General features: G+C 44.1%; 1 protein-coding gene across 2 annotated transcripts in view; it reads right to left on the reverse strand.

Moving 5' to 3' along the window:
- Window positions 1-312: 312 nt before the first annotated feature.
- POLD3 (DNA polymerase delta 3, accessory subunit) overlaps window positions 313-26,456 on the reverse strand; it is a 28,759-nt gene continuing 2,615 nt past the window's right edge. Inside the window, exons 2-13 of one of the 2 annotated variants that reach the window (XM_075725860.1) lie at window positions 26,312-26,367; window positions 24,291-24,393; window positions 21,790-21,829; window positions 20,055-20,187; window positions 16,950-17,214; window positions 14,949-15,021; window positions 12,373-12,535; window positions 10,946-11,058; window positions 6,871-6,873; window positions 5,144-5,238; window positions 4,204-4,285; window positions 313-518 (exon numbers count right to left, since the gene is read on the reverse strand). In XM_075725860.1, the coding sequence (XP_075581975.1) occupies window positions 313-518; window positions 4,204-4,285; window positions 5,144-5,238; window positions 6,871-6,873; window positions 10,946-11,058; window positions 12,373-12,535; window positions 14,949-15,021; window positions 16,950-17,214; window positions 20,055-20,187; window positions 21,790-21,829; window positions 24,291-24,393; window positions 26,312-26,367 (1,332 nt within the window). The remainder of the gene's footprint in view (window positions 519-4,203; window positions 4,286-5,143; window positions 5,239-6,870; window positions 6,874-10,945; window positions 11,059-12,372; window positions 12,536-14,948; window positions 15,022-16,949; window positions 17,215-20,054; window positions 20,188-21,789; window positions 21,830-24,290; window positions 24,394-26,311; window positions 26,368-26,456) is intronic. The other variant, XM_075725851.1, reaches the window with a different exon arrangement.

Below are 26,456 nucleotides of genomic sequence, written 5' to 3' on the forward strand. Positions count from 1 at the left end.
GGTGAAAGGCCGTATTAAAAAAATAAAGTTTCATGTGAATAGATTAACAGTCTTTCAAGAGTTCCTCTAGATTTTGCTTCTAGGTGGCGATTCCCATACTGCTTAGTAAAGACAACTGAAATTATTGCAGTAACAAATAAAACTTTTCTCTGATACAAAATCTAGTCCAGAGGGCTTACTTACACAGTAAGCAAGATATCTTACGTAACTGAAGATTGCATGTTGTTCTCCTCCAACGCAGCGGCTTTCAGAAAGCCACACAAAAAGAGCAAAGCTCCCAAGCTGCCAAGTGGACCGGGAGAAAGACCCAGTTCATTTCTTCTGAAAAAACCCCATGATGGAGACCTGTTTGTTGGCTCTGTTGGCAGTAGCTGCCCCTTTCTTCAGGTTCTTCCTTTCTTCCTTTGGTTCCTTCTTCAGAGGCAGCGCAGGCTGTTTGTGTGGGGCTGGTGGCTTGGACTTGGCGAAGTCATCCTCGCTATCTGTACAGGATTCGCTCTCGTAAACCTTCTCAGTCACTGATTAAAAGAAAAGAACAGATGATGATGGTTAAGCCCACGTACCAAAGAGCAGAGACCTCCCCACTGCAGCCTTCCCACTGCATTTCTGGAAATGAGCATTTTGGGTTCAAGGAGTACACGTCAGATACAGGAATTAAGTCCATTGCTCAAGGTTATGCAGTAGATCCAGATGACTGGACTGGCTTTCCGTACACCGAGTCAAACTGCCTCCCCTCTTTCCTAAGTGTAAGATGGCAGGTTAATGACTCGGGAGCTTTAATGTCATCCCGCTCTTTCAAAACAGCTTGGTATCACCACACACCTTCATTCGCAGGCCATAAAAACACCTTAAATAGCAGCAGCCCAAGGCTCCCCAGTGGTAAGGGCCCTCGAGAGGACAGTACCCTTTCCAAACTTATTCAAGCATTGCCCTCTTCTAGAAACAAGGTCCCACTGCACTGAAGACCATCGGTTCATCGTGCAGAGGCTGACAAGGAGCTATCAGAAAGTGCTGAATCTGAACGAGATCGGAATCCGTAGTTTAGCATTAGATGACAGACCATCTATTTTACAGTTAAAAACCACCTTTCTGACTTGGCCTGATTTCCACAGGGACCAAAGCAGATCAGATTGTCCTGAAATCCAGACAAGACAAGGCAGAGAGACACCCAGCCTTCCCTCACCAGCACCACACACACCGGACGGTCAGGGAAGAGTGAAGCAAATGTAGCGCGTCTCAGAGATGAGAGAAGGAGCACAAAACCTTGGGGGCACCTTCTTTCTATACAGGCAGGCAAGCAGGGCAATTGTAAAAAAATCCCTTAAAAAAAAAAACCACCAAACTTGTGACTGAAATCGAGGACTATGACTGAATGGGATTGCCAGCTCATTGCTGTCAGCATCCGGTGATGGAAAGCTAAGGGATATAAAACAACGCTCACGTAAATTAAACTGGAGTCAGCTCCACTGATGAAAGCCATCGTTAGATACTAGTAAATGTCATATCAGCTTTCCCAGCAGTGCTCTGTATTCTTCTAGTAAGCCATTTTTCTTTAGCAACTGTATTCTTTTAAACAGCTGTCCTAACTCCCCTTCTTCTGGGAAATTGGCTTTCACTTGTATTAATACATCAAATTAAATAAGGTTCTCTACGTAACCAGAGACCAGGAAGAGGAATGGTATGAAATCCTGCTCCGCAGCACTAGCGGATGCTCAAACAGGGACTGTAAACCCAAGCTAACCTCCCTTCGGAGGCAACTGGCTTTTCAGTCAGCAGCTTTAAACAGGCCACTGCCCACCTACTGAGCTTTAAAAAGTTATCACGTTGTCACCCCTGTCAGTAATCGTTGGTAACTCCAAAAGGGTGCACTTAATGCCCTCAAATTGCAAGATAGCACCGCTCGTATCAACTTTCTTTTACTGAGATCTCAGCTGAACTTAAAAATTCTGTATTTGTGGCAGCTATGGGCACACAGATGGATAGTTACTAAAGCTCAGCTCACAGCCAGACTTGCTAAATCACTGTACCTGAACTTATGCGAGCTCTAACTTAAACCAGTGCTGGAAGACGAATTTACCTACAACATACACATATATGTTCCAACATACAAGTCCATGTGCATCCTTTCAAGCGTTAGAAAGCGCAAGGTAGAAATGCACTAGCTTAAACCTCAGTAATTCCCCTTTGCTATAGGCTAAGGGCAGGCACTCGACTGAGTCCCAGTTGATGCACGGTAACATGCCTTATGCTTAACTCCACAGATACTTTAATTGCTCAATTTCCCTCAGGGCTAATCCCTAAATTAGTTTTGCTTTTTGACACCAATTCCTTGCTATTGCAGCTATTGTGAAAACGATCACTTAAAATCATGGAGAAATATAAAGTCCAGCCTAATCCTACTGTTAGGATTTAATGTCTCTTCAAACCTAGTCCTTGTTTAAAAAAAAAAAAAAAAAAAAAAAAAAAAGGCAGCAGGGAGAGGGGGGGAAAAAAGCCCCTATATTTCAAAGAATAACAACAATTTACATTAGCCCGGGAGATTTGCAACTTATTTAGCCTTCAAATGATTAGGCCTGTGCATGGAAAGTGTGGGGAAGGGGGGGGGGAGGAGGGAAACTGGACAATAACCAGACAGCAAGTTCTGCACAACAGACTGGTAGGTTATTAGTACAGAAAGCAGCATCTCCTCCCTACCCAGTTCCTCAGTATCCCAGCTCCATTCCTCTCTCCTTCCTAGAGGATCTGTTTCCCAAAGGCACGACAGGGACTCGCATTTCCCTTTTCATAAAATGGTAGTGGATATGAACTGTAAAACCAAAGGTCTGGATTTCACAAGTGACTATTAAACGCCTTGGGGATGAAGAGAAGAGAAAGAAAGGCAATCTTCCCAGTGCTGGCACATTCGGAAAGGGCTGAACAGAAAGAGAAGAGCACTCTTTGCTGGAAGCTGAATCCGGAACAGTCATTACTGCGAGCCCTGGATGCAGACCTTGTTCAACTCAACTCCCCAGCTAATGCTTTTATGTTCCATTTTCCTTCCAAGTGTTTTAATGGTTCTATCTGGGATGAGAGAGCAAAACACCCCGTAACGCAACTAGCCAAAGCAGTCAAGAACTTTGTGCAGGTCCAGTTCTTTGACAAAAATCCAGTACTTGAGCCTTCAGTTATTAGCACAGCCAGTTGCTTTATATTTCTTTAAAGGAGATACACAAAGTTAATAGGAAACATAAGATACAACCATACAGACAGGTGCAAACAGACACAAGCTGACTCACGTCCAGGCAGCTCCAAATCTGGGCCAAGCAAGCCTGTATCTAGCTACGTTTACGCGCAACGACAAACCTGTTCAACGGCAACAGATCTCCTAGAACTGGCTGAGCTCCCTTGACACCTACTCAGATCAGCAAGGCTGGAGAACGTTAAGCACCCCATACAATTGGGGTGACAACAGCGCTACAAAAACCACATTCCACCCTCTTAAATTTTTAAAACCTTTAAAAAAAAAAAAAAAGATTCTGAACTCCTGCAGCTCTACTTCAATGTCAGGACACGGAGGAGGAAACAAGTACAACGGTGTTACACAGCTTTCTCCAGGTCACAAGAGGAAGCAGTGTCCAGCCACGCTGGAATTCAAAGCCTCTGGCTCTCAGTACTTCTGTAGAGACTCTCTTCCCTCCCGAAAGCAGAGCCATCCTTATCAGAAACAGAAACCCTCTCAAGGATTTAAGCCCCAATTTATCCGTTGTTTATCTGGGATACTTAAAGTTTATATTAACATATAATCAAGTTCTGCTGCACAGCTCTGCATTTATCCCCAAAGGAAAAAAAAAAAAAAAGCAAACCAAACTTCTCCCACCCAGAATTTATCCCAAAACCTAGAGCTCTCTCTGCACCATCTTTAAAAGTTTGTATCTTTGGAGAGGAGAGCAAATGAAGGAGGTGCTCATGCTGACAGGAGGGAAGGGAGAAGAACCGAAAGAAAATCTGTGAATAATCAAAAAAGAATAAGGATTCAGCCACAGCTCCATGACTCCCTACCCAGGCGTTCACCAAAAGGGCAGTTACCTCAATCTGGGAGCATGAGGCTGAAGCGGAATAACAAAGTGATTTTTAGAACCTCTTTCTAAGCCTGGCCTGTAAAAATTTTCAAGACATCTTCAGTAAAGTTAGTTCCGCTGAGGTGTAGCGGACAGCTAGTCTTACCCATGCAGCCCTCTTCTTCGTCAATAAACATTTTGGATTTCAGCACACGCTTCCGTTTCCTCTTCCTCCCTCCAGCTGAAACCTGAAGGACATTGCGGTATTGTGAGAAATCAAGAGTGAAGGCCCCGTGCACGTACACAGGTCATAAAAGCATCAGCCCCAGGAGCGACATCTGGTCTCTCTAGTGAAGCTGAGCATGATTTGATAATTAATTCTGTCCCTTCCCAGGATATCCTAATCTCATTTTTGCTAATGCCACAGTTCTCCCCATCCTACCGGGACAAATTTCAGAGAAACAAAATACAATTTAAATGAGACAGCAAGCTTTGCTGTCTGCCAGCACAGGAGGCACATTCCTCTTCTGGGGCACGTGACATTTTGAAATGTGTTTAATTATGTGAGAAGGTGGCACCAGGCTTGTCCCATCATACCTCTGAAGAATGAGGAAATAACAAGGTGTGCAAGACATCAGAACGCCTGCTGCGACAAACAGCTGCACTTTCAGTAAAACAACATGGATTTTCTCAGCTCAGAGGTTGACTTCTTGCCAATCGCAGCCCACCTCCCTTACGCAGCGGCTTTCCTGCGATACAAGGTTGAATACCAAGAGTCTCCGGTTTAATTTCTGGCCCTGCCCTGACTCCTGAGGCCAAGATTCAGAGGGAAGAGCGTTCAAATACGAGCCACAATTCATAGAATCATTAGGAGAGAAAAAAAGAGAAGAAAACAGAAAACTGCGCTGTGTGAGCGGAAAAGCTGGAGTTGAAATAATAATTTAGAAAATGAGTGAACTAGTGAACATGGTGTATTCTTTCAAGCAGGCTGACGGGATGGACTTGACAGGCAAACAGGACCTCCCCCCTAGCATCTGAAAAAGTGGCTGGCCAATCCCCATCAAGTCGGATAAAACCAGAAGTTAATCACCCTGCTATGCTCTTACCTCCGTGGACGCAGGCTCCAGTTCAGTTTTCAGAGCAGGTACGGGAGGTGGAGATGGAGCTTTCTCTTCCTCAGGTGTGGGAGATGGTGCGACATCTGTTAAGAAGATGAACATCTTAATAGCACACAGGTCTAATGCCCCCTCGCAGCTACCCTTTGGTCTCAGATAATTTTATTCAACTCTAAGCAATTGCTTGTAACCTGCATTTAGATCAAGGTTTACACGTTCTCACTCAGATTTGTTTAATTCAAGTCAGGACAAATCGTTCGAAGCGGTCAGCCTCCAGCCAGATGGCTCACCCTGTGCACTGCAGTTCCCAAAGGAAGGAGGGTGGAGGGGTAGGACAGGGTGGGAGAAGTGCATTTGGGATTTTTGGTAAGCCAAAATCAGTTCCACCAAATGAAACTGTAAAAATAGGCACAGAAACTGGCATGTTTTAGCCATATATTTCACTGGCTCATTAAAAAGAGGGACCGTGATTTGTTTAGAAATTGAAAGAGTCAGGGTTTAAGACTACATGTTCCCAAAACACTGGATGACCTTAGTTTCTCTACCTCTTCCCCATTGGTAAAAAGCCATTGCTTCATAGGTGGTGCTACGCATCCCAAACAATCAATGCCATTAGCTTGAAACTACCTTAGTCCAAGAATTAAGTGCAATATACTATTACCCACCCTAAAAGATTGTTAAGGGACACCCCAATCTTTCATCTGGAAAACAAACAAAAAACCAAACCACCCCCAAAAAACCTAAGCCCATTCTCTCATCTGTGCTCATCTACGCTCTCCTCCGGGTGCAAGGACGGAGACAGTGGAATCCTTTCAATGCCAAAACTGACTGAAATGGTCAAGGCCACCTTCACAAATTTGTACAGAGCAAAGCCAGCTCTGGAACCTCTACCAGCAACATCAAACAAGGCCTTAGCGAGACTAGCAGGGCTTATAGACAAATGAGAAAGCCAGGGTGACTCTTCTGTGGGGCTGGCAGAGGGACAGAGGCGTGACAGTGAAGAAAAATCAGTGCAGGGCAAGAGGGGAAGGAACAGCACCTTGCACCACGCAGCAGGCACCGTGACTAATTTAAACGGCTTTAAGGAATCCTCTCCAAGTCCAAGTGAGAAACGCTGCCATGCAAGTCCTCAAATGTGGGGGAGAGCTAGGAACGTGGGGGAAGAAACTCCTCATCTGACCTATTGCCTAATAATAACAATGCCGCTGGACGGGAGGAGAGAGTGCCTGCTTGGCTTCTCCTCCCAGCTCTGCTGGCTGTAGCACTGCATTCATCCTGTCGTCGTAACACAAATTCTGGATCTGTAGCTGTCCCAACAGATTAGGTCAGTGTTAAGAGTTATGGCTGTGCCAGGCAAACGGCCAACTGACCTTCATAGGTTAAGAAGGGCGCAAGTGAAACAGTGGCCGGCTGCCAAGGCTAAATAATAAATTACGTTCTTCAAACAAGGACTCAGCCTCCTAACTACTTCAGTAAGCGAGGCACAGAAATGCAAACAGAGTGGGATAACATGACTCGGTATTTCACCTTGCTCCAAAGAGCTGGGTCTGGCAGCTGTGCAAAGATAAAACCAAACAACGGATCTGCTCTAAGGTGCTAACTGCTGGGGTAGCCGGGACTGCAGCTGAGGAGCTGCGGGGAACTCAAAATTCTCAGTATTTACCATAGTCTCACAGCAACTGCAGGCTGAAGCACCCATATACCGCACAGCACCAAACCTGCTTCACAGACTAGCCGGGCTGGCCACCTCAATTTGAAAATCTTTTGAAGAGAGCATAGGCTAAGAGGGCTGAAAACCAGCCTGGTGAAAAACTGCCACCTCTGCTGTGCTCGAGCAGAGGCTGCTGAAGGTATTTTTAGCATGTCAGCTCCACTGTGTTTGCTTGGGGGAAAATCTGGGCTTTTCTTCAGCCTCCCTCAAATGAGTTCCCCCAGCTTTCGGCAGGCAGAAGGCACCTTCTCCCCACGTCAGAGTGTTTCAGACTACCACCAAGCTGTGTCTCTATTACTTTATTATCCTCTTCTAGCCAACACAGCCCTCTGACATGTGATAACTCCTGACTCAACCTCTAGCTGCTGCCCACAGTTTACTCAACAGCAACAGCTGCATGAAATGGATACAAGTTGGGCAATTGGATGTACCAAAGATGTAAATCCTGGCTTTGTTCGCTTTGCTCTGACCCTGCCTGGAAAAACTGTGAGAAGCTTTAGTGCTTCTGCTGCGGCTCTCCGAAACCGATAGAGTTTGTAGGTTACAGTGCCACTGAAATCACCCTCCAAAGTGGCTGTAAAACACTTGTCAACACTGCGAAACGCTGCCTGTGTTGGTATAGCTGAAGCTGCCAAAACCTCCTGTCCTCTGTGGACGCACTTGTGTAGTTTATTCTGGCACTGGAAGCAAAACAACCTGCAGTGACTAAGGCACCCTCATACCAATATAACTTTTTAATGAAAAATCATTTAAATGGAGAGGATTGTGCCTTATGCCCTCTCTGTATTTTCAACTTGGTACAATGTGCTGACACTCGTGTAAGAAGAGCTTATTTTGGGCTAATTTCAGTGCGTTAAGAGCAGACTAATATAGAACAACGCAAAAGACTCGCCCCGACATAAGAGCGCCCATACAGCGCTTCACATCGGTCGTACGGACCTGGTTTCAAACCCACAAAACGTCGCTAAGTCTGCCTGAAAAAGGGCAGTGGTTTTACTAGCAGTTACACAGGTGGAGCCCTGTCTGAACGCCATTCAGTCGCAGCAATGGCTGCGGACAAGCGTCCCCTTGTATCTGCAGCTGCACCCGCAGGAAAGGTTAGCACCCCTGCCCGAGGCCGTGCCTCCTCGAGCTGCGCGGAGCAGCCTGTGCAAGCACCTCCTCGTTTGCTTCGAGCGGAGGTCAGCCAGGTTAGCGTGGCGCGTTAGCCTAAGCGGCAGCTAAGACTGTTAGCCTTTGATGTCTGTTCTGGTGGTGCAGCTTCCCATATTGCCTTTTTGCATATTTCAAACTGACCCCTCCATCATCTGCCGGGTGAATTACGCAGGTGGCGGATGAACCGTGCCCTGTCTGGCAGCGATTTCCAAACGCTGTGCGGCATATGGTGCCTTCCTCCCTGCTCCCACACGGATGCAGCACGGAACAATGTCAGTCCAGGCCCCATTCTGCTCACTGATGCTGCTGATTAAACTCGCCCCTGCTCTCTGGAGAAACCCGTTTCCAACCTTTCCAAGGATAAATGCTCTCAAAGTCCAGCTGCTGTACTTTTTTTTTTTTTCTTTAAATTATTTGTTTCATGCAACTTACATTCTTACACTTTGAATACTGAATGTAGTATTACCGGTTTGGATTCAGTATGAATATTTCAAAGAATTCAAATCTATCTTTTCATCCGGATTTAGAAGGGCAGGCAGCAGAACCAAATGGCTGAACGCAGACCTCAATCAGGGTGGTTTAGATACCCATCAGTTTAAAAAGGAAGAAGAGAGAAGCTCTCTCAATTCTCATCTTTCCCTTTCGAAAGAGGGCCTAGTACTAAGCTAATCTGAGTAATATACAAATTTGTATACACAAGCTATAATTTGCATAAATTTGCAATTCTAATACACAAAGCCGATTCTCGACATAACGGAAAGAACAAAACGGACTAGGATGCAGGAGGGGCAACAGCAGTGACATGAAAATTCTCCAAAGAGAAATTCAAACTTTCTGCGTACATCTCCAGGAGGTTAAACGGGAGTAAGCTGAACCCCACCCCTCCCTACAGACGAGTGGGTAAGGCAGCCTTACTTGTATTGTTTTTAATGTCTAAAGCTACTGAGAATGAGGTTAATAAGACAGCTGGGCCCCCAACCCACCCAGAGAACCAGAGCCATGGTTTCTAATTGCAAATCCAGTTAACTCACACTTTTAAAAGCACAAATAAAACAAGGGAAAACAACTAAACAGACCTACTGTGTGCGCTGAGGTAGTACACACGCAGTCTCTGGACCACACCTTGGGATAAACGCAAACGCAAGGCACCACATTCAAAGGCGTCAACTATTTAGCACACGCTAACGTAATACAGGTATTCAACAAGAGAGCAGAGAGCTCGAATATTCAAAATCAAAACGGGTATGCAGCAAGCAGGGGTTTGCAGTACTGTCTAGAAAGCGCTGCTCAATTTATGACAGTCTTACGGCACTGCTCTTAGTCTCTGGATGTGAAAAGAGTTCTAACAGAAATAGATAAGGAAAGCAGACCGTGCGGTGGCGTCTCAGCTTGCCGCACGCTCAGAGCGCTGTCATGAACGCAGGCTGGGGGTCCCCAACTCACGGCAACGCAAGGAAGACGGAACCAACAAAGCTTCCGCGCTTCAAAGAGCTGCCTCTCTGCACAGCCCTACCGCGCGCCTGAAACACGGGGCTCATTTCTGCCTGCTCTCGTTAGCAGAGAACGGACGAGCCGAGAGATTCCAGCCCAGCAAGGAGCTGCGCTTTGAGTGGCTGAACGGGCTTATTTCAATCTTCCCTCTTCAGAGCTAAACAACGCAGCTTGTCAGTAGGCTGAGTGATGAGTAAATGGAAAGACCAGATAATAGCTTACAAACATTTAAAGAAATAAATACCAAAGAGTGTGGGCATATATTTTTTTTTTAATGGCCAAACAAGGAACTGCACACAGGAATGTGATGAAATTAAGGCTGATCATGAAGAACAGCTTCCTGAGAGATTTATCATCCTGTGGAATAGTCTGAGTAGAAGTGATGGATGCCTGATGACAGAGATCACTTGAAATTATGCTGGACAGAAAAGACATGAAAATAGGCCTAAGGAGACTGCTCAGATATCCAACAGTATTTGCCTCTCTAACCTGTATTAGAGATTCCCTTCATTTCATGGTTGTTTCTCATGTGTTAGCCACACTAAATAAGCAAACAGCTTCAGTTCTCCTACTGGAGTCCATCTCTTTGCTAATACAACCTATTTGCTGCTTCACCTTTTTTTTACTGGAGCTGTACACCAAACTGGTGGTTTCAATTATTTGTCCATAATGATCCCCAAATTCTTTTCCCGATCAGCTTGTTGGATGACTGTTCCATTTAGCACATAGTCCTTAGCTCGATCCCAACTTATTTTCCAGTTATCTATATTGAACGGCATTTGTCACCTCAATTATCCAAATTCTTTGGAATCTGGCCCTGCTGTTCCTCATTATAAGCCCAAATCTTGCGACGTTCTGGGCACCCTAGTCCTATCAAAGCCACCAGCCACCGAGGAGACGCAGAGTCGCATCGGATATGGCTCAACTGTTTTGCCTCCAGTTTTTCTATTTTTTTTTTTTTTTTTTTTTTTTTTTTTTGGAAGTCTCGCTTCCAATGCTGTCTTCCAAACCATTTCTATAAACAGACAGAATCAAGACACTAAAAATGACCCTGGAAGCAGGGGGAGGTCACTTTGCAAGTGTTTACTCACCAAATAAACTGGTTATGACCAGTCCTACAATTCTGGAAGGCGCGATATCTTCCAGAAAAGATTTGAGAACCTCCTTCCCACACGTCAGTGTGACTGGCGGCACACTCGGTGAGGAGACGGCCAGATCTGAACTAAGCTAAAACAAAGACTGAATGACTGAGGCATCTCAACTGTACGCCCAAGTGCTTGCAGCGCAAGATAAACAGAACACTCCAGCTACAGCCATTTGCACGGTTTTTAGTCTTCTAAACTATTCCCTCAATCGTTGACCAACAGCCCTGGACAGTAATATTGTCGAAATCATGCCCCTGACCTACATGCCTGGTTGTTCACACATCTTTTTACCTTCCTCATCACTGCTGTCAGACTGAAGTTGTTTAATTCGCTTCCTCTTTTTCTTTAGATTTTCGGGATCTCTTTCTTCCTCATTGTCCGACTTGTCCACCCTCTTCATTTTACTGCCACAAAAAGAAAAGAAAAAAGGAATGAACATGGATTAACCCTTCTGCATGCGTGAAAGGGTCAGGCACGTTTAGGCAAGCACGTTCCTGACGGAAGTACTGCTAGCAAGGAAATTAAATATCTCTGTACCTCATAAAAACATGAGCATCACATACGCCGAAGCATACTCACCTACACAATCAGGCATAGGTGCATGCGCATTTTCAAGCCTCTCGTCCTTACCCGTATGCAGTTCTCCAAAACAAGGAGGATTTCTTTAGCCCCTCTGCAGTTCAACAGTTTGCCCAGTACCTCACCTAGCTTGGCCACAGCAACCTGGCAAGAGTGCATTTCTGATCTTGTCTCTATAGCTCAGGCTCCCAAACACTAATGTCCCCAACAGCATCACTCAGAAGCTCTTTTGACAGACTGCTTGCCACTGACTTACTATGAGGTAGTGTCTCAGAATCCTGGAGCCATTTTTAAAGACTACTGGAAAAATAAAATAGCTTCTTTCTTTTTAATGTTGGCGAGACGTGTCAGACTAACAAGCCTGGAGGCTAAAGGCCCACGTATCCTCGTAGAGCTGGTACAGCCCAAGCGGCCTTCCCAACACCACACTGCCAACATGCAGTTTCCAGGCCCTTGGCTTTTTGAATAAGACTATCAATAAGACGACCAGTTAGCACTAACTGCGATGGTGGGCTGGGCGGTGTGCTTAGCTATTTAGTTAGAAACGGATTGAGACCACCAATTAATTACTCATAGGCCACCAGAGAGCCATCAGACTGTAATGATTTTTTGTCTCTGTCAGTTTGGGTTGGATTAAACACAAAGGGCTGAACTTAAAATTTACTTGGAGTCTCAGCCCAAAGTAAACCAGCGGCATTGAAAGCAGCAGTACATTAGCTATGGAAATCAACAAGCAGAACTTTGTGTGCTGGAAGCTGTGTACATATAAGCTTGGGAATATACTACCTTCCCTGCAGTACAGGTGCTCCTGCCAGCCCCCACAGATTGCCTGCGGGGTCTATACTAAGTCTGCTCACAGCGTGAGGTTGTCTCATGGAAAGCCACCCCCTCCCACTAAAGACTACCTGGACTGTGTCCCTCCCCATTCGCAATGGCACAAATGGCCCTGAGGCATCTACAGCAATAAATGGAAAAGAAATATTAGGAAAGAATTCCAAGAGAGATAGTTTTAGCCAGGTTTAATGCAATTTAGTAGCTGGAAACAGGAGGTGAGCCAGCATTGTATGACCAGCCAGCTCCATGCAGGCCATCAGCAAGCGGGTTAACAGATTACAGGCGCCCTGAATGGCGTGGCCCACCTTTTTTTGTCCTTTTGTTGAATTCTAGCAGACTCTGTTTTCTTCCCAGGTTTCTCTACTACAGTGTTAGGGGATGACTCTGGTTCGGCTACAGGAACTGAAGGCTTGACTACTTCTTTCTCCTCCTTTGGCTGCTCAGGCACAGAGTTGACTTTGAGTTTATCTGTGAAGAAACCATTAAAAAAAGAACAAACACCGGGCATTCAGTATGAACGACAACTTACAAAGGAGTCGGCTAAACCAAACACTGTGCACCAAGAATACAGAAAACACTATGGATGATATATCAAGGCATTAAGGGATCTACATTGACCAAGCTGTGTCATACATGAACAAAAGGCATGCTTATTTCTAGCTGATTGACCAGTTTGGTTCTGTTCCTGACAGCACAGCCCAAGCATGCTGCAAGCGGAGCGTGCCGCAGCAGTTAAACTCTGCGGAAGATGGCTAGGAGGTGGCGGCAGGGGCCCTTACAGTCACCAGGACCAAAGGCACTGCAAAAGGGTTGCAAAAAAAAGCCCCTTTCCTAGACAGCCCCCTTGGCATAACACCACATCCATCTTTATAGTCAGTTTATCCCTTCTAAATTAGGGTTTTAGTCAAGCACAAAAGCGTCTAGGAACAGGAGAATGAGGACTGATGAAAAGCAACGAAAAGCGTGTGCAGTCTCCATCCTGCATAACGTTAGAGCCTGTGATTAGCATTTTCAGTAATGTAGTGGCTTCTTGTCCCACCCTAACCCCAATGTGATCAAGAACCAGCCTCTTTTGCCTACACAGCACCACATACAAGGACAATTCTGCTTCAAAAGGCTTCATCCAGTACCAGCGAAGAGATAGCAGGTGGGAGTAGACAGCAAAATAATATATTTATCAACCTGATAGGCAGTGCTGTTAGCACACTAGCACCTAAGTACAGTCTGTGAGCTTCACTCAGCAGCTTTATGCACACACGGTCCCCACCAGAAGAGAGGAGCAGACATGTTAGAAACCTGTATCATCCCAAGCACGAGATGCCCAAGCGAAGAAAAAGTATTCAACAACGAGATCAACTACATTGTCAATAGGAACAGGGGCTGCCGAGAGGGCTAGAAGACTTCATGGCAACACCTTTGTGATGCTGCTTGGAAAACAGGCTGGCTGCTTCATTGAGCAAGGGAAAACATGTCATAGGTAAGAACTTGAATGACAACTCTTGTATTTATGATCAACAGCAGAGAGCCGAAGGACCCGATTATTGTTAACTCAGGACTTTCTGGCAATGGTGAAATCTTTGAAGCCAGGAAGAGATGTACAACACGTAGGGAATAAACCTCACTCCTGGAATCACCCAGTCTCTTCTAGACACGTAATCATTTCCAGTTCAGCTCGGTGTGCTCCTTCCCTGCAGCCACCTCACAAGTTTCCTTGAAGTGCTCCCTGACAGGACTCAGCAGAGAAGCAAACCCCATCGGAAATCGCAGAAATGCATCCACAAAGCTTCCACCATCACTACCGGGTTATCTTTACCATGCAATTTCAACTTCTTGGGTTTTCAGCATATGAACTTTGGTCTCAGGCTCTTTTCAGATCTTAAGAATTTTACTTGAGTTCATTGTAGTACATGTGCGAAGGCTTGCAAAGCTTAGGCTGACTCAGTCTCATCAAAACAGGAACTCAAAGATCCCCAACTGTACTGTGCCTTGCATGTTCAGCGCTGGAACTGTACCCTGCAAACTGACAGATGTCTGCTAGAAAGTGAACTTTGCCGTTTACTTTCTCCCAGCAACTCTTCTTTGAACCCTCTTGTACTTGGTATTATAAGGGCATCTCTGAAGAAAGCCCTACAGTCTTTTTCCAATGTCTATTTAAAAGCTTTAGCACATTTTCTTTAGACTTGGATAATTTAGGTCAGAAGGGACCTCCAGAAGCCACCTACTCCAAACCCCTGCTCAAAGGGGAAGGTCACCCCTCATTTTTACCCTCCAATTATTAGCTCTTCAGTTTTCAGTAAAGAAATTAACCCTGAATCTAACTATAGACTCCTCAGTGATTTGTGATGAAAAGCAAGCATCATTAACACGCCCTGCATAACAGGTTTTGGCAAACACTTTACCAACAGCTAATCTTCCAGCCAGAAGTACTCACTTTAAATCAGATTTCTTCTGCACTAAAAATCCTTCCTGGGTTAGTCTGCACAAATATGTCATTTTAATTGATCTCCATCCAGCAAGCTTTTTGTCTGAAAAATTCCACTTACAACTTTTAATTTTTGCCTTAAGAGCTGCATACAAAAACATTAACCCTTCTAAGTCCAAAAGTGCGGAAGAGGAGCATGGAAAACTATGAGAAAAGAGGGGATACCAAGAAAATCCAACAAGTTTGGCAGGGCAGGAAGGAAGAGTTCTGCTCCTTTCTGTTTATGCATCCCATCACAGCTGTATAACAGGACACCCGATATCACTGAATTTTTTAAATTGCTATTTAGCTTAAAAAAGAGATATTTTTCCAATATCCCTCAGAATTTTTTTTTTTTAAATTACAACAGGCTGGTCCACAATGGTTTCTGAAAAGAGATGCATATTATAAAGCACTTACTCATGGCAGCTTTTCCAAAGAAGTTGTTCATTATGTTGCTCTTTGCAGGTGGTTTGCTGCTTACTGCAGACACCTAGAAACAAACAGAGGAGTAACCAACCACAGGAATTATTCATGCAACACAGCCCTCAATATGCATCGCGCTGCTTCTGGACAAGCAAAATAAATACATCTAATTTGTTGAGTAGTCAGTGTCTTAGATTGTGATATCTGTTTAGGAGAATTTGAAGAGACTAGATATTACATGCATCAAAGGGTCAAGAGCAACTTACTTACGACTCCTTAGCTAGGCCTTCAAACCTAACTTGGGTCACATTCCTATCTGATGGCTGATAGTGTTACTGAAATAAGTGGCTGGGACTTGGGTCGGTTCCCAGTAAAGAACTGTTCTTTTTGCAAACTATCAGTGCCTCAATTCACAGTAACTGACAGAGGAAAGAACACAGATTGGCCAAACCATGAAGAATTTATCCAGCTACTCTGGCACGTACGCTGTTCTGCTGAGCCGTTTGCAAAAAATATCACTGCTCTATTCCATTAGTATAGCCACCACCAAAGTGAAAAATCACACACACACACACACAAAAAACCCACCTAAGGAAGCTTGGCCTCCTAATCCCATTTATTTTCATGCAAAAAAAAAGGCAACCAGTCACTAAAGTTCCCAAAATACATATTTCACCACTTCTAAATTCACTATACAAATCAGAAAAATGAATCAAAATGTACTCAGCTGTTATAAAAAAGCCAAACCATATGCAGGGAACATTACCATTTTAATACCCATTTACCAGCCACATTGCTTTAAAAACAATTATACTAATTAAAATTAAAACGTAATCCTATCCTGGAAAAACCAGCAGTTGAGAAGTTAAACAATTTAGTCTTGCGCAGGTCAAGCTCCAAAACTTCCCTCACAGACCAAGTTTAAACACCTTGATACTTTTAAGACCTGGCCTTCTCACATTTCACTTATTGCTCAAAACAACTCCTTTTAAGCACAATGGAGAGAGCAAGATCCTCAACCGGTGTATATATTGGCATAACTGAAGACAATGGAACAATTGTCTCAATAATGCAGCTATGCTGGTTTATACTTGCTGGAGATCTGGCTCAAGGAGGAATGTCAAAGCGTCAAAGTTATGGCAAATACACTTTTGTGGATAGATCAAGAGTGTGGCACAATATATTTTTGCCCAAGATGACTGACAGAAAGCACGTCTGTACTATATAGTTAAATACTTGCAAAACAGTGACTGAGCATTCCCAGTGGACAGCAAGTTTAGCACTAGAAGCAGTGGACAAGGCTGCACTACGGCTGTTTAAAGTTATTTAGGTTGAGGAAGAGCGAAGCTAGAATCATAGAATTGTTTAGGTTGGAAAAGACCCTTAAGATCATCAAGTCCAACTGTTAATCTAGGACTGCCAGGTCCACCACTAAACCACGTCCCCCCTAAGCGCCACGTCTACACATCTTGTAAATCCCTCCAGGGATGGGGGCTCCACCACCTCTCTGGGCAGCCTGTTCCAATGCTTGACAACCCCTTCCGTGAAGAAATTTCTCCTAATATCCAATCTAAACCTCCCCTGGCACAACTTTAGGTGTTTCAACTCATCCTATCGCTTGTTCCTTGGGAGAAGAGACCAACACCCCCTCCCTGCCCCCTCCTGTCAGGAGCTGCAGAGCGATCAGGTCTCCCCTCAGCCTCCTCTTCTCCAGGCTGAACACCCCCAGCTCCCTCAGCCGCTCCCCACCAGCCCTGTGCTCCAGACCCTTCCCCAGCTCCGTTGCCCTTCTCTGGACACGCTCCAGCACCCCAATGTCCTTCTTGTAGTGAGGGGCCCAAAGCTGGACACAGCATTCCAGGTGCGGCCTCCCCAGTGCCGAGTACAGGGGGACGATCACTTCCCTAGTCCTGCTGGCCACGCTATTTCTGATAGAAGCACGGTTCATTAAAAATGTTGACCCAGAGGAATGCCAAAGCATCTGAGGTAACTTACACCTGGGGCCTCCTTAGCCTCTGCTTTAGTTTCTTTATTTGTGTCCTGGGGTTTGGAAGCTGCTTTTGCTGCAAACATTCCCATGATCCCTTTGGGCTGCTGCGAGGGCTGTTTAGTGCTTGACGGACTGTGGCCATTGACCACAGGTACGCTGACAGCGTTCGTGTCACTTTGCGTCTGGGAACCAGCCTGCAGAGACGTCTGCGCTTGGGAAACTTCAGCTGATGTCCTGGGGACCGCAGCGGCACACTGAATGGCACTAAACCTGTGTGATGGAGTGAAAAATTTAATTAGCCATTTAACTTCTTATTTTTCACCTCGTTTTCCTCCCTGGTAGTGCCTTGCTTCTCTGGTCTTGTGTTCTCCTGTTATGGGGGGAAAAAAAAAAGAGCAATTTAATTTGTGCATGGGACAAGAAAGAAGGGCTGGCACAGAAGGAGAGCAATGGAGACCTCTACTGAAAAGATCAGCTGAACCTGTCAGCAAGAGCCAGAGCATTCAAATGCTAAACAACCCGTTCAGATTTCATGGGGGAGGGAGGGAGGGAAAGCCCGTCTCCACACCCAGGGTGGAGATGGAGCAGACTGCATTTTATTCCTAAATGGGTTACGCTCTCTAAAGTTTGCAGCATAAATTGTATGGCTGTCTGATGATCTAAAATATTTACAACTTTCAGATGCTTTGACAGAGTCCACTACTGCTGCAACAAGCAGCCACAATCGTAGCGGCCAGGTAAGTAAATCACAACTGAAGCTAAACTACTTAAATGGCTCAGAAGATATCCATGACATTCAGCCTTAACTATATAAAGTCATTTCGATGTAATCACTAGTAGACAGAGATACATCTCAGCTTGTAACAGTCTGAAACGTGATTGTTTGGGGATACGGAGATATTAAGAACTAAATGATGTGCTCACAGTTACAATACAATTCCCTGACAGTCAGGAATAGCAGTACCCAAAAATAACTGAACTCCACTCCCCGCTGTGCAAATCACAGGCAAGGCTTTCCAGATTTCCTACAGAAATGCCACAAAAGAGCACAGACTCACGCCTTCCAATCCACTGAATTACACGGCGTATCTTTATTTGCATAAGAAATAAACCAGTCTTCTGCCAATTAATTTCTGTGCCTCAGCATTAGTGGCTCACACGCACAATCCACTTGTACTCAGATCGGGAACTGTAACACATCAACAAAACAACACCATCTCTACAGCATTTCTAGGCTGCAGCAGCAATCTCTTGACATTCAAACCTTTAAAGGAAGGAAAGAAGACAAAGGAAAATATTCCTATTTTCCTTAATACTTTCAGTCCGTTTTCAACATGGTCAACACTGCGCTCTGGACACCTTTCACTCCTACTCCACACACACCCATAAGCAACACCACCAACCCTCCAGATTACAAATAACGTTTTATCGTCGATCGTTATACTGACTGTAGAGCAAGCACATCTAAACCTCGCACATTCCAGGCGCTTGGGAAGTCAGCTTGCCTTAACGCTGCTGTGTGACTATAGCTTATGGGCTTGATCCAAAATTCACTAAATAATCACTGAAAAAATAAGCGATGTTTGGACTATGCTCTGCAAGCAAGGAGCTGCTTCCGCTTGGAAAGCTGACATTAGCAACATGCCTTAAATCCAGTTAGTTATATTAGTACAACATCTAGCCACCTCCGCCGTCTTCGCAGCATAACAGGTCCCATACAAACACAGAGGAGAATAAGGATCCTTGCCTCAGAGCTTATGAGATATATGGACTGACAGGGAAGTATAAGAAGCCAGTAGGTTCTGTTTGCTATAAACACGCACATAGTTAAACCTCTGTCTTTTACAGGTCCTGCAAGAATTTTGCCCCAAGTGTAAGAGACAATTCATGTAGTTGACAAGGGAGAGGGAATATGGTCAGTCTGAATTTAGTTCAGCCAGGTCGCAAACTAAGAAGCTGAGGTGTTTTTTTTTTTTTTTTTTTCAGTTTGCTTGGGAAATTCTGCTCCAAAGCCAGGCAGGAGTTTAAACATAGGCTTCAGAAAGCAATTTCAGAAGCCAAATTGTCTAAACCTTCTGGACGTACAAGTCTGAAAGGCAGACTCCTCTAAGACACGAGTATCGCCATGCAGGGGTGCCTGAGAGTAACCAGACTGGAACAAGGCAACTGCAGCCAAACCTGCGGCATGCGTCTTCATCGAAGCAGGGTTTTCTAGCACTTGCCGTGGTATTGACATTCACAGTTGAAACACACAGCTTCTAGGACATTATTTTCTCAGCCACTCTCTTGTCAACGTTTTGAAGACAGCTATGTTTCTACTTTCAAATTCTATACTCTTTCTATGACACAACATTCAGGCATCCCCCTTCTAAACCAGATTGGTCATGGCACTGTACGTACTGATTACATCAAGCTGAAGCTGTCGTGATGGAATCAACATATAAATGAAGAGCCACAGCTGCCAGGCACTGTTCAGGAGGAGAGACAATGACCCCTGGAGACTGACGTCCCTCTGAATTCTAAGACAAACTTTCTCTAGTTCAAACACGAAGGGCACTTGTGCTGCTTGGTCTGTTTTGTATGCTCCCCCTACGCCTCAGGCTCTCATCTTATATTTGGAGAGTGTGTTCCCATAAGACATCTTCAGAGAGGTGGATGAGTTTGGCAGATGAAAACACAGTCTCACAAAACAGAAGGCAAAGTCACGTTAGCGCTTTGCTGAGCGCATCGCTCGTTTTTGTAAAGTCTCTTTCAATTTGCTCTGCCTGCGTGACTGAGAACTGGATAAAAATGGTCACGATGAAGTGTGGCCTGGAAATGAGAAAAAGGTTTCTAGCCATTAGAGAAGAAAGGTACTGGAACAGTCTGCCTGTTGGAGTAACAGAGCAAGTGAACCAACTTTAAGCTGGAAATAGCTCGGTTTACGAAACAATCATACAATGCGCTGTCTGGGGACTGGTCTGGCATGACACAGAAGATATCTTTTTCTAGCTTTCTAAAAATCCCGGCATATCTGGTAACCATTGACCTCTGCTGAAGTGCACTATGTAGCAACATCTCATCAGTCTCAAATCACATAGCATAAAAAGAAAAACCAAGACGCAACTCACTTGCTGCAGTTGTGCAGGTTTGTTTTGACAATATCATAGTCTGTGTTGTAGAGCGGGCCGCTGTCCTTGAGCAAGGCTTTCTGAATGCTGTAGACATGCACACTCGCAATCGTGGCTAGTTTAGACTTCATTGCTGGGGGGGGGAAAGAAAAGAGTCCTCTGTTAGCACAGCCTTTACAGAATCAGGTGGCAACTTTAAGTATCAGGCTCTACCAAGGATGGAGAAAGACTGACAGACCACTTGACAGCAAGGACCCGAATATAAAAATGTGTAATTGTACCTTCTTCCAATGCTCACTAATTGAGAATTCAAGGTAACAGACTCCCCAGGCCTGGCAAACATGTTTTCCACTATACGCTCTTGGTTCTTATGCAACTGAATTAAGAGCAACCTCTCTGCCTTTACCTTCAAAATATCCGGTGTTTGGGATCCAGAATATCTATATGACTACCTAAAGCTAAGGAAGAAAATAGATGGTCATAACTCTACCCTGCTGGAACCGCTCTCTGCCATTAAGGTAGCATCCACCATATCAACTAGCATCGCAGCGTCTTCTCTAGTAGTCTGCTGGAATCAACGTTTTGGCTCTTCTATGCTCTTTAGACTGTAGCCCCCTTGAGACAAGGGCTGGTTTTTAGGAATTCTTTGTTCATTGCTTATATCGTTCTTTCCACACAGTCCTGGTGCGAGACAGAGCTTCTAGGCACTGTAAAAATACACACAGTAATCGTTTCTTGGGGCCAGTCCTAGACTGTGCAGCCTTACTCCCATCACAAATCTCAGCCTCTTCCAAATGTAAGTCATACCTTTGGCCTGTCTTCTAATACAAAAAACACAAGCAACCCTTTCCTCCACAGCAAAACAGAATTATGCAGCACACATTATTCAACAAACATGACAGATAGTAGTTGCACTGCTTGACAATCTACTACCCTGATGAAGACAACTTGAGCTAGAAATCCACTTCAGATTTCAAAAAGGAAAATAACGCAAGTCTTTCAAACAAAGTTAGATCATTAGCATGGATATTTAAGGTCACAAATGCCACAGTATGTTCTCAAATGCCAAAGATGTTATTTGAAAGCAACAAAAAGCCTGCAGTTGTGTTTCAATTGCTATGGATCGGATCTCATCAGCAGGACCAGACCTAGAAAGATGGCAAGATGACTGACAGTGCATGGAGAACAGTTGCAGGAAGCAGTGTTATAGTGGTGGGTTTTTTCACCTTTTACTGTGAAAGCAAACGCCCCAGACAAGAGTGAGAACGTTCTTGTGGGACATTTAACTAACACCCACGTCACTGAGGGCAAACAAAGACTGCAACTGCATTTAACCAATAACTAGAATTATCTGCTTCAGCATCCTTGGGAGCCTGAAGGCTTGTAATTGTTCTAAAGCACTGGGAGACACTGCTGTACGCCACTCAGATATTGTTGCGTTTCAGGAGGAGCTGTCTGTCAGTGGCAGGGAGGTGGAAAAGAATTGCTGACTAAAATGGTCAAAGTTAAAAAAAAAAAAAAAAAAAATCAGACCCAGATCACAAGTCTGAAGTTACACAGCTATTGGCTCAGATATTCAAAATTCTGAGAAAAAGCTGGTACAAAAAGTACACACCTGAACCCAGCAGCCTGACTAGGCATTTACGTGCAGATGGCAAGTTCTGAGCTTTAGTCACTTTGCTGTTCTTTCGAAGAAAAAAAAGTTAAAACCACATAGTTTTCACGATCTGCTTACCTTCGAGTTTATCCTCTCTCACTACCGCAACCTTGTGGCACTGTAAAAACAAACAAAAAAATTGCAATCTTAAATTTGAAAAGATGTGCTGTACTAAGACTGTCAGTTTCAGTCGTCTCTTGAGTAAGAAAGTCTACCGATTATAGGTGCAGCTTTACAGCTGCAAAGAACACTGCCAATGCCTTTAAACAGTCATCAGCCACTAATTTTTAAAGCTCTGTCTTCCTACTTGTCTAATAGATTGTTTCACAGATCACTACAACCCTAAAGAAATCCTCTGTCCTCCGTTCCTGACACCGGGAGACAAGACACAGATGAGACGAGAACTAAACAACTGCGCAGCACAGTGGAGAAAAGCAAACTAACGCGGCTGATGACCCAACTGCTAGAAATCTGCCGCACTAGGCCCACGTCACCCGGGTATATTTAGACTGCCAGTAAACTCTAACGTAGCAATCTGTAGCACAGACGCAGCACCAGAGACACAAAACACCGTGAGAAATTAAGCATTAATTTAAAAGTCAGAAGTGACCACTTCTGGAAATGTGCTCTACAGCCAGTCTTCAAGGACTATAGCCGCTCTATGACATTTAACGGGCTGCGGTTAATACGGAGAGTATCCAAAGAGACAGACTGGACAAAATCCAACCATTAATTTTGTGTTTAACTGATACCACAGACTCGCCAGCAAGAGTAAGAGGTAAGAAAATGCAGGCAACCTGAAATGGTAAAGAAAGATTGAGAATCTCGAACCCTCGCTGAGGCGAATAAAAAGTTGCAAGTAAAGAGCATGCCATGCTTAAGACACGACGAGAATTATTTGTGACTGATTTCTATCCGTATCTCCCTTCAGAGGAGTCTTGCAGTTGAATCCACAGCCTTCTGGCTACACCTACTGACAGCAGACAGTAGTGCAGGGTTACCAGCAAGCACAAGGTTGCATCTGAAGCGCTCGCATCCCTTTCCTACCCAAAATTGACTTGTGCCAGCTCATACCCACCAGCTACTCCAATGCCTCCACATCTTCTGGAAGTATCTTCTAGATCTGACCTCTCCTCCCACCCACTCAGCCAGCCAGTCTGAGGAACTTCCAACTCCTGTGTGGCATTCCTAACCCCTGCATTGCTCCATCTCTGCCCCCTAACAACTTACCGCACCTGCAGGTCACCTTTCTTAGCAGGTGTTGCTATTGCAGCATTCAAAAATAATTGATTTAAAAGCAAACAAAGTGCCCTTTATATGTTTACCTCAGTAGATCTTTCTTGTTTTACAAATATATAAACTGCTAAGAGTTTAAAAAAAAAATTGTCTATATCCTCTGTCAGAATTCACTTGTTTGTTTTAAATACAGTATGGCAAATTTTAAAATATTACAATATATTGACAAATCTCTCACTAATTCTAGTGAGCCAAGAGATGCTGCCTTATTATTTCCAAAAGAAATTGGGGGAGAACCTATTAAACTCAGGCTATAAATGTGACATTATCTGTACAGCTTTAAATAAATACATTCCACTGTACAGAACTAATGCAGTAAATAATTACCTTCAATTTCAGGCAAATTTAGAGGTGTAAAGAGAATATTCTATGCATGTGAACCACTTTATTATTTAGGAAAATCAAAAAAGGTTTGTTGTTTTCTTTTCCAATCTACAAATAAAAGCCAGGACACCCTGAGATGTACTAATTCTGAAGGAAGACCGTGGATTGCATTGTAAGAGATATTTGGGTATCTAAAGATATGAATAGATACCTCATGGAATGTCAAAGGCATTTAGTGTTTGGCTATTAAATTATTCTGAGAGCAAAGGGAAACAGGCGCTTAATTTGCTCATGTTCTTTCAAAAACCCCCACGGTACCTGTCTGAAATTTTAGATGACATTCTTGAAAATCTGACAAGCAGCAAGGAGATAAAATAAATATATTAACTACAAGTAGCGATTCCTTTGCTCAGTAAAGTCAATGCATTTTAAATACAAAATACTATTATTAAATTTATGTTTCTGTTGTATACCAGGATAACAAAGTCACTTAATTTAACAAGAGAACTTCAACTATTTATTTATTATTCTATTTATTATTATTCTGTTCTAACTGAATTCCCACCTCTATCCAAACACTCCACTCCTCTCCACAGCAGATCCTGGGGAACAGATTAGCTGATCTCACCAGGGCCCCTCCAGACTGTTCTAGCAAATTTGCGGTCCAATATTACTGACAGGATTGAGAGATGACTGGTAAGAGGATTTAAGTTAATTAAATAAAAACCCTGGTGTGTTATTCAGCACTGTATTACCAAATCACAACCAACTGATCTTTCCTCCCCATCGTTTGTATGCTGGGACAGAGATAGTGCTTTATTTTGTACACGTACAGAACACACTGTGCCTGTTACTGGAAAGAGAGAGCAAGTTCAGCTTTTGACCCAAAGATTACAAAACAAGATGGAAGACACAAGAACAAAGAGCCCACAGACACCTCTGAGAAATAAACCACTCACAATGTGTCCATTCTGCATGAGGTTTCCTGCTACTAAGTAGGTGACATGAAGCTGAGCTCCTGAATTCTCCTTTCGTTTCCTCTCTACATAATCATACAGCATCCTGCACAAAAGAAACCAGTGTTAATCACCTAGAAAGGAAAGAGCTCGTCGCCACCCCTTCCACAAAGCTTACATAAAAAGAGCAAAGCCAGCCTGACATGGAAACATTTCACATAAGCACAGTTATTTTAACCAGGATTAAATTAATCTTACTGAGACACCTTTCTCCTCTGCCACTTTGAAGAATCTCTGTCCAACAACTATATAAACCAAAGATGAAATGAATACGAGCTCTCAAAGCTTTAATAGCCAGTTGCAGTTGCAGATGGTCTCACATCCTCTGGGGCAGCTTGTTCCAAAGGCTCCCCTCGAGAAGGCCATTCCCTCATTACAATGCAGCATTCTGAAACATGTGACAGAGGAACTGGTGATTTTTGATACGGGATCACATTGCCAGGTGTATACACACAATCCTAGTTACATCCACTGACACGGTGATCAGAAGCAGGAGGAAAGACCATGACTAGCGATGACAAGATTGAGCCGAGACTCAAGCTTTCAGCTCCCACTTACACCACTGATTTATGACGAGCGTCCCATGTAACTGGGCAGAGACACTACCGCAACACTCCATGAGGATGCTATCTGGTAAAAATACTTGAAAATCCTCATTGCCACAGAGACAGACTGCAATTACCATGCCGCCACGGTCAGCAAAACTCACTAAAATAATTCACTTGTGTTATCAGGCACTTCTCCAGGTTCTAGGAGAGAGTTTTAAGCACAAAGATGCCACAGGAGTTCTCCATCTCCAGGTTGCTTTCAAGGGTATGAGAAGCTGCCTCCGTTTCACCTGGGCCATCTTCTTCACAGCAAAAAAGTTCTCTGGCTCCTTCTAGTTTACTGTATGACCAGAACTGTTCCCAGCAGAGCTCTCCAGTCAGGTCTACACCATCACTGAAGCACGCTCAGATTTACACATCATCTAAATTGTTCACACACACGAAGAGGAAAGAGACCACCCAATCTCTTCATTACATTAGATGCCCGAGTCGATATCCTAGTAGCTTGGACAAGACAGGTGAAGCTGGGCTCAGTACACTGCAGCTGAGTACGCAGCAAATGCCCCTTTAGGTCCAAGCTACAGCCAGAAACAAGGAGAGAAAATATTTATATTATGGAACTGGACACTCTTATGCAAGCTCCAAATCTTATGCTTAACTTTACCTTGCTGTGTAGCAACAGCCCTGGAATCCTTGTGCGCTTGTTCTTTGTTTTATAGGATATTTAAAAGGTTACAGTAATTTTTAATCTTCAAAATACACCAAGACAAGGTTACACATTTATACTAAACTTGGAGAAGCAGAAATACCTGACAGCACAGCTGACTTCCCCATCCTTCAAATATTTACCTGTGCTCATCAAGCCTGGTTAAGTAGATATTAATAACGCATCATGCAGTACACAGCAGGGTGATCAGAGCGGATGAGCATTTGCCATACACATGAGCTGTTTTGCATTTCCCTGACTCTGCTCCCAGCAATATCCATGGACAACGTACGGCATCCTAAGCTGCGATACGCAGCAGCAGATTCTCACAAAGGCATAGCTCTGGTTGCAGGACCGGAGCCAAGTTCAGAAACGACATCCGCATTTCAGGATGAAAGGAGCTACGTACATTTCCGTAGTAATATAACACTAAAACATCTATTCCAACATAAGTATTTATGATGCAAAGCATAAGGTGTCCAGCTGAGCACGGCTCTCTCAAGCACAACTCCCATCAAGTCAAGGCAAGACCTGCCTACAGGAGGGGTAAGGCATGTTGAATAACATAACCGACTGTACCTGAGAAGACAAGCAGGATTTTTAAATATTTCCAAAGAGATAATTTTAATACACTAACCACAGCCATGAAAACAGTAATTAACAAGGCTTTGCCACAAAACAAAAGGTTTGTGGGATACGCTAACACCTACTGTTTAGCCTGGTTGACGTGAACTCCCAGAGTATAGCTTAGCCATTTGTATGTTACCTGTAACAAGAAAAAAAAAAAACAACACTTTAGCATGAAAACCTTGGTCTCTTGACTTGTTAAACCTCCCATCCTTTGCTTGTTTCATG

This window comes from Pelecanus crispus, chromosome 1, assembly GCF_030463565.1.
Source record: "Pelecanus crispus isolate bPelCri1 chromosome 1, bPelCri1.pri, whole genome shotgun sequence".
In the NCBI taxonomy this organism is placed as follows: Eukaryota; Metazoa; Chordata; class Aves; order Pelecaniformes; family Pelecanidae; genus Pelecanus; species Pelecanus crispus.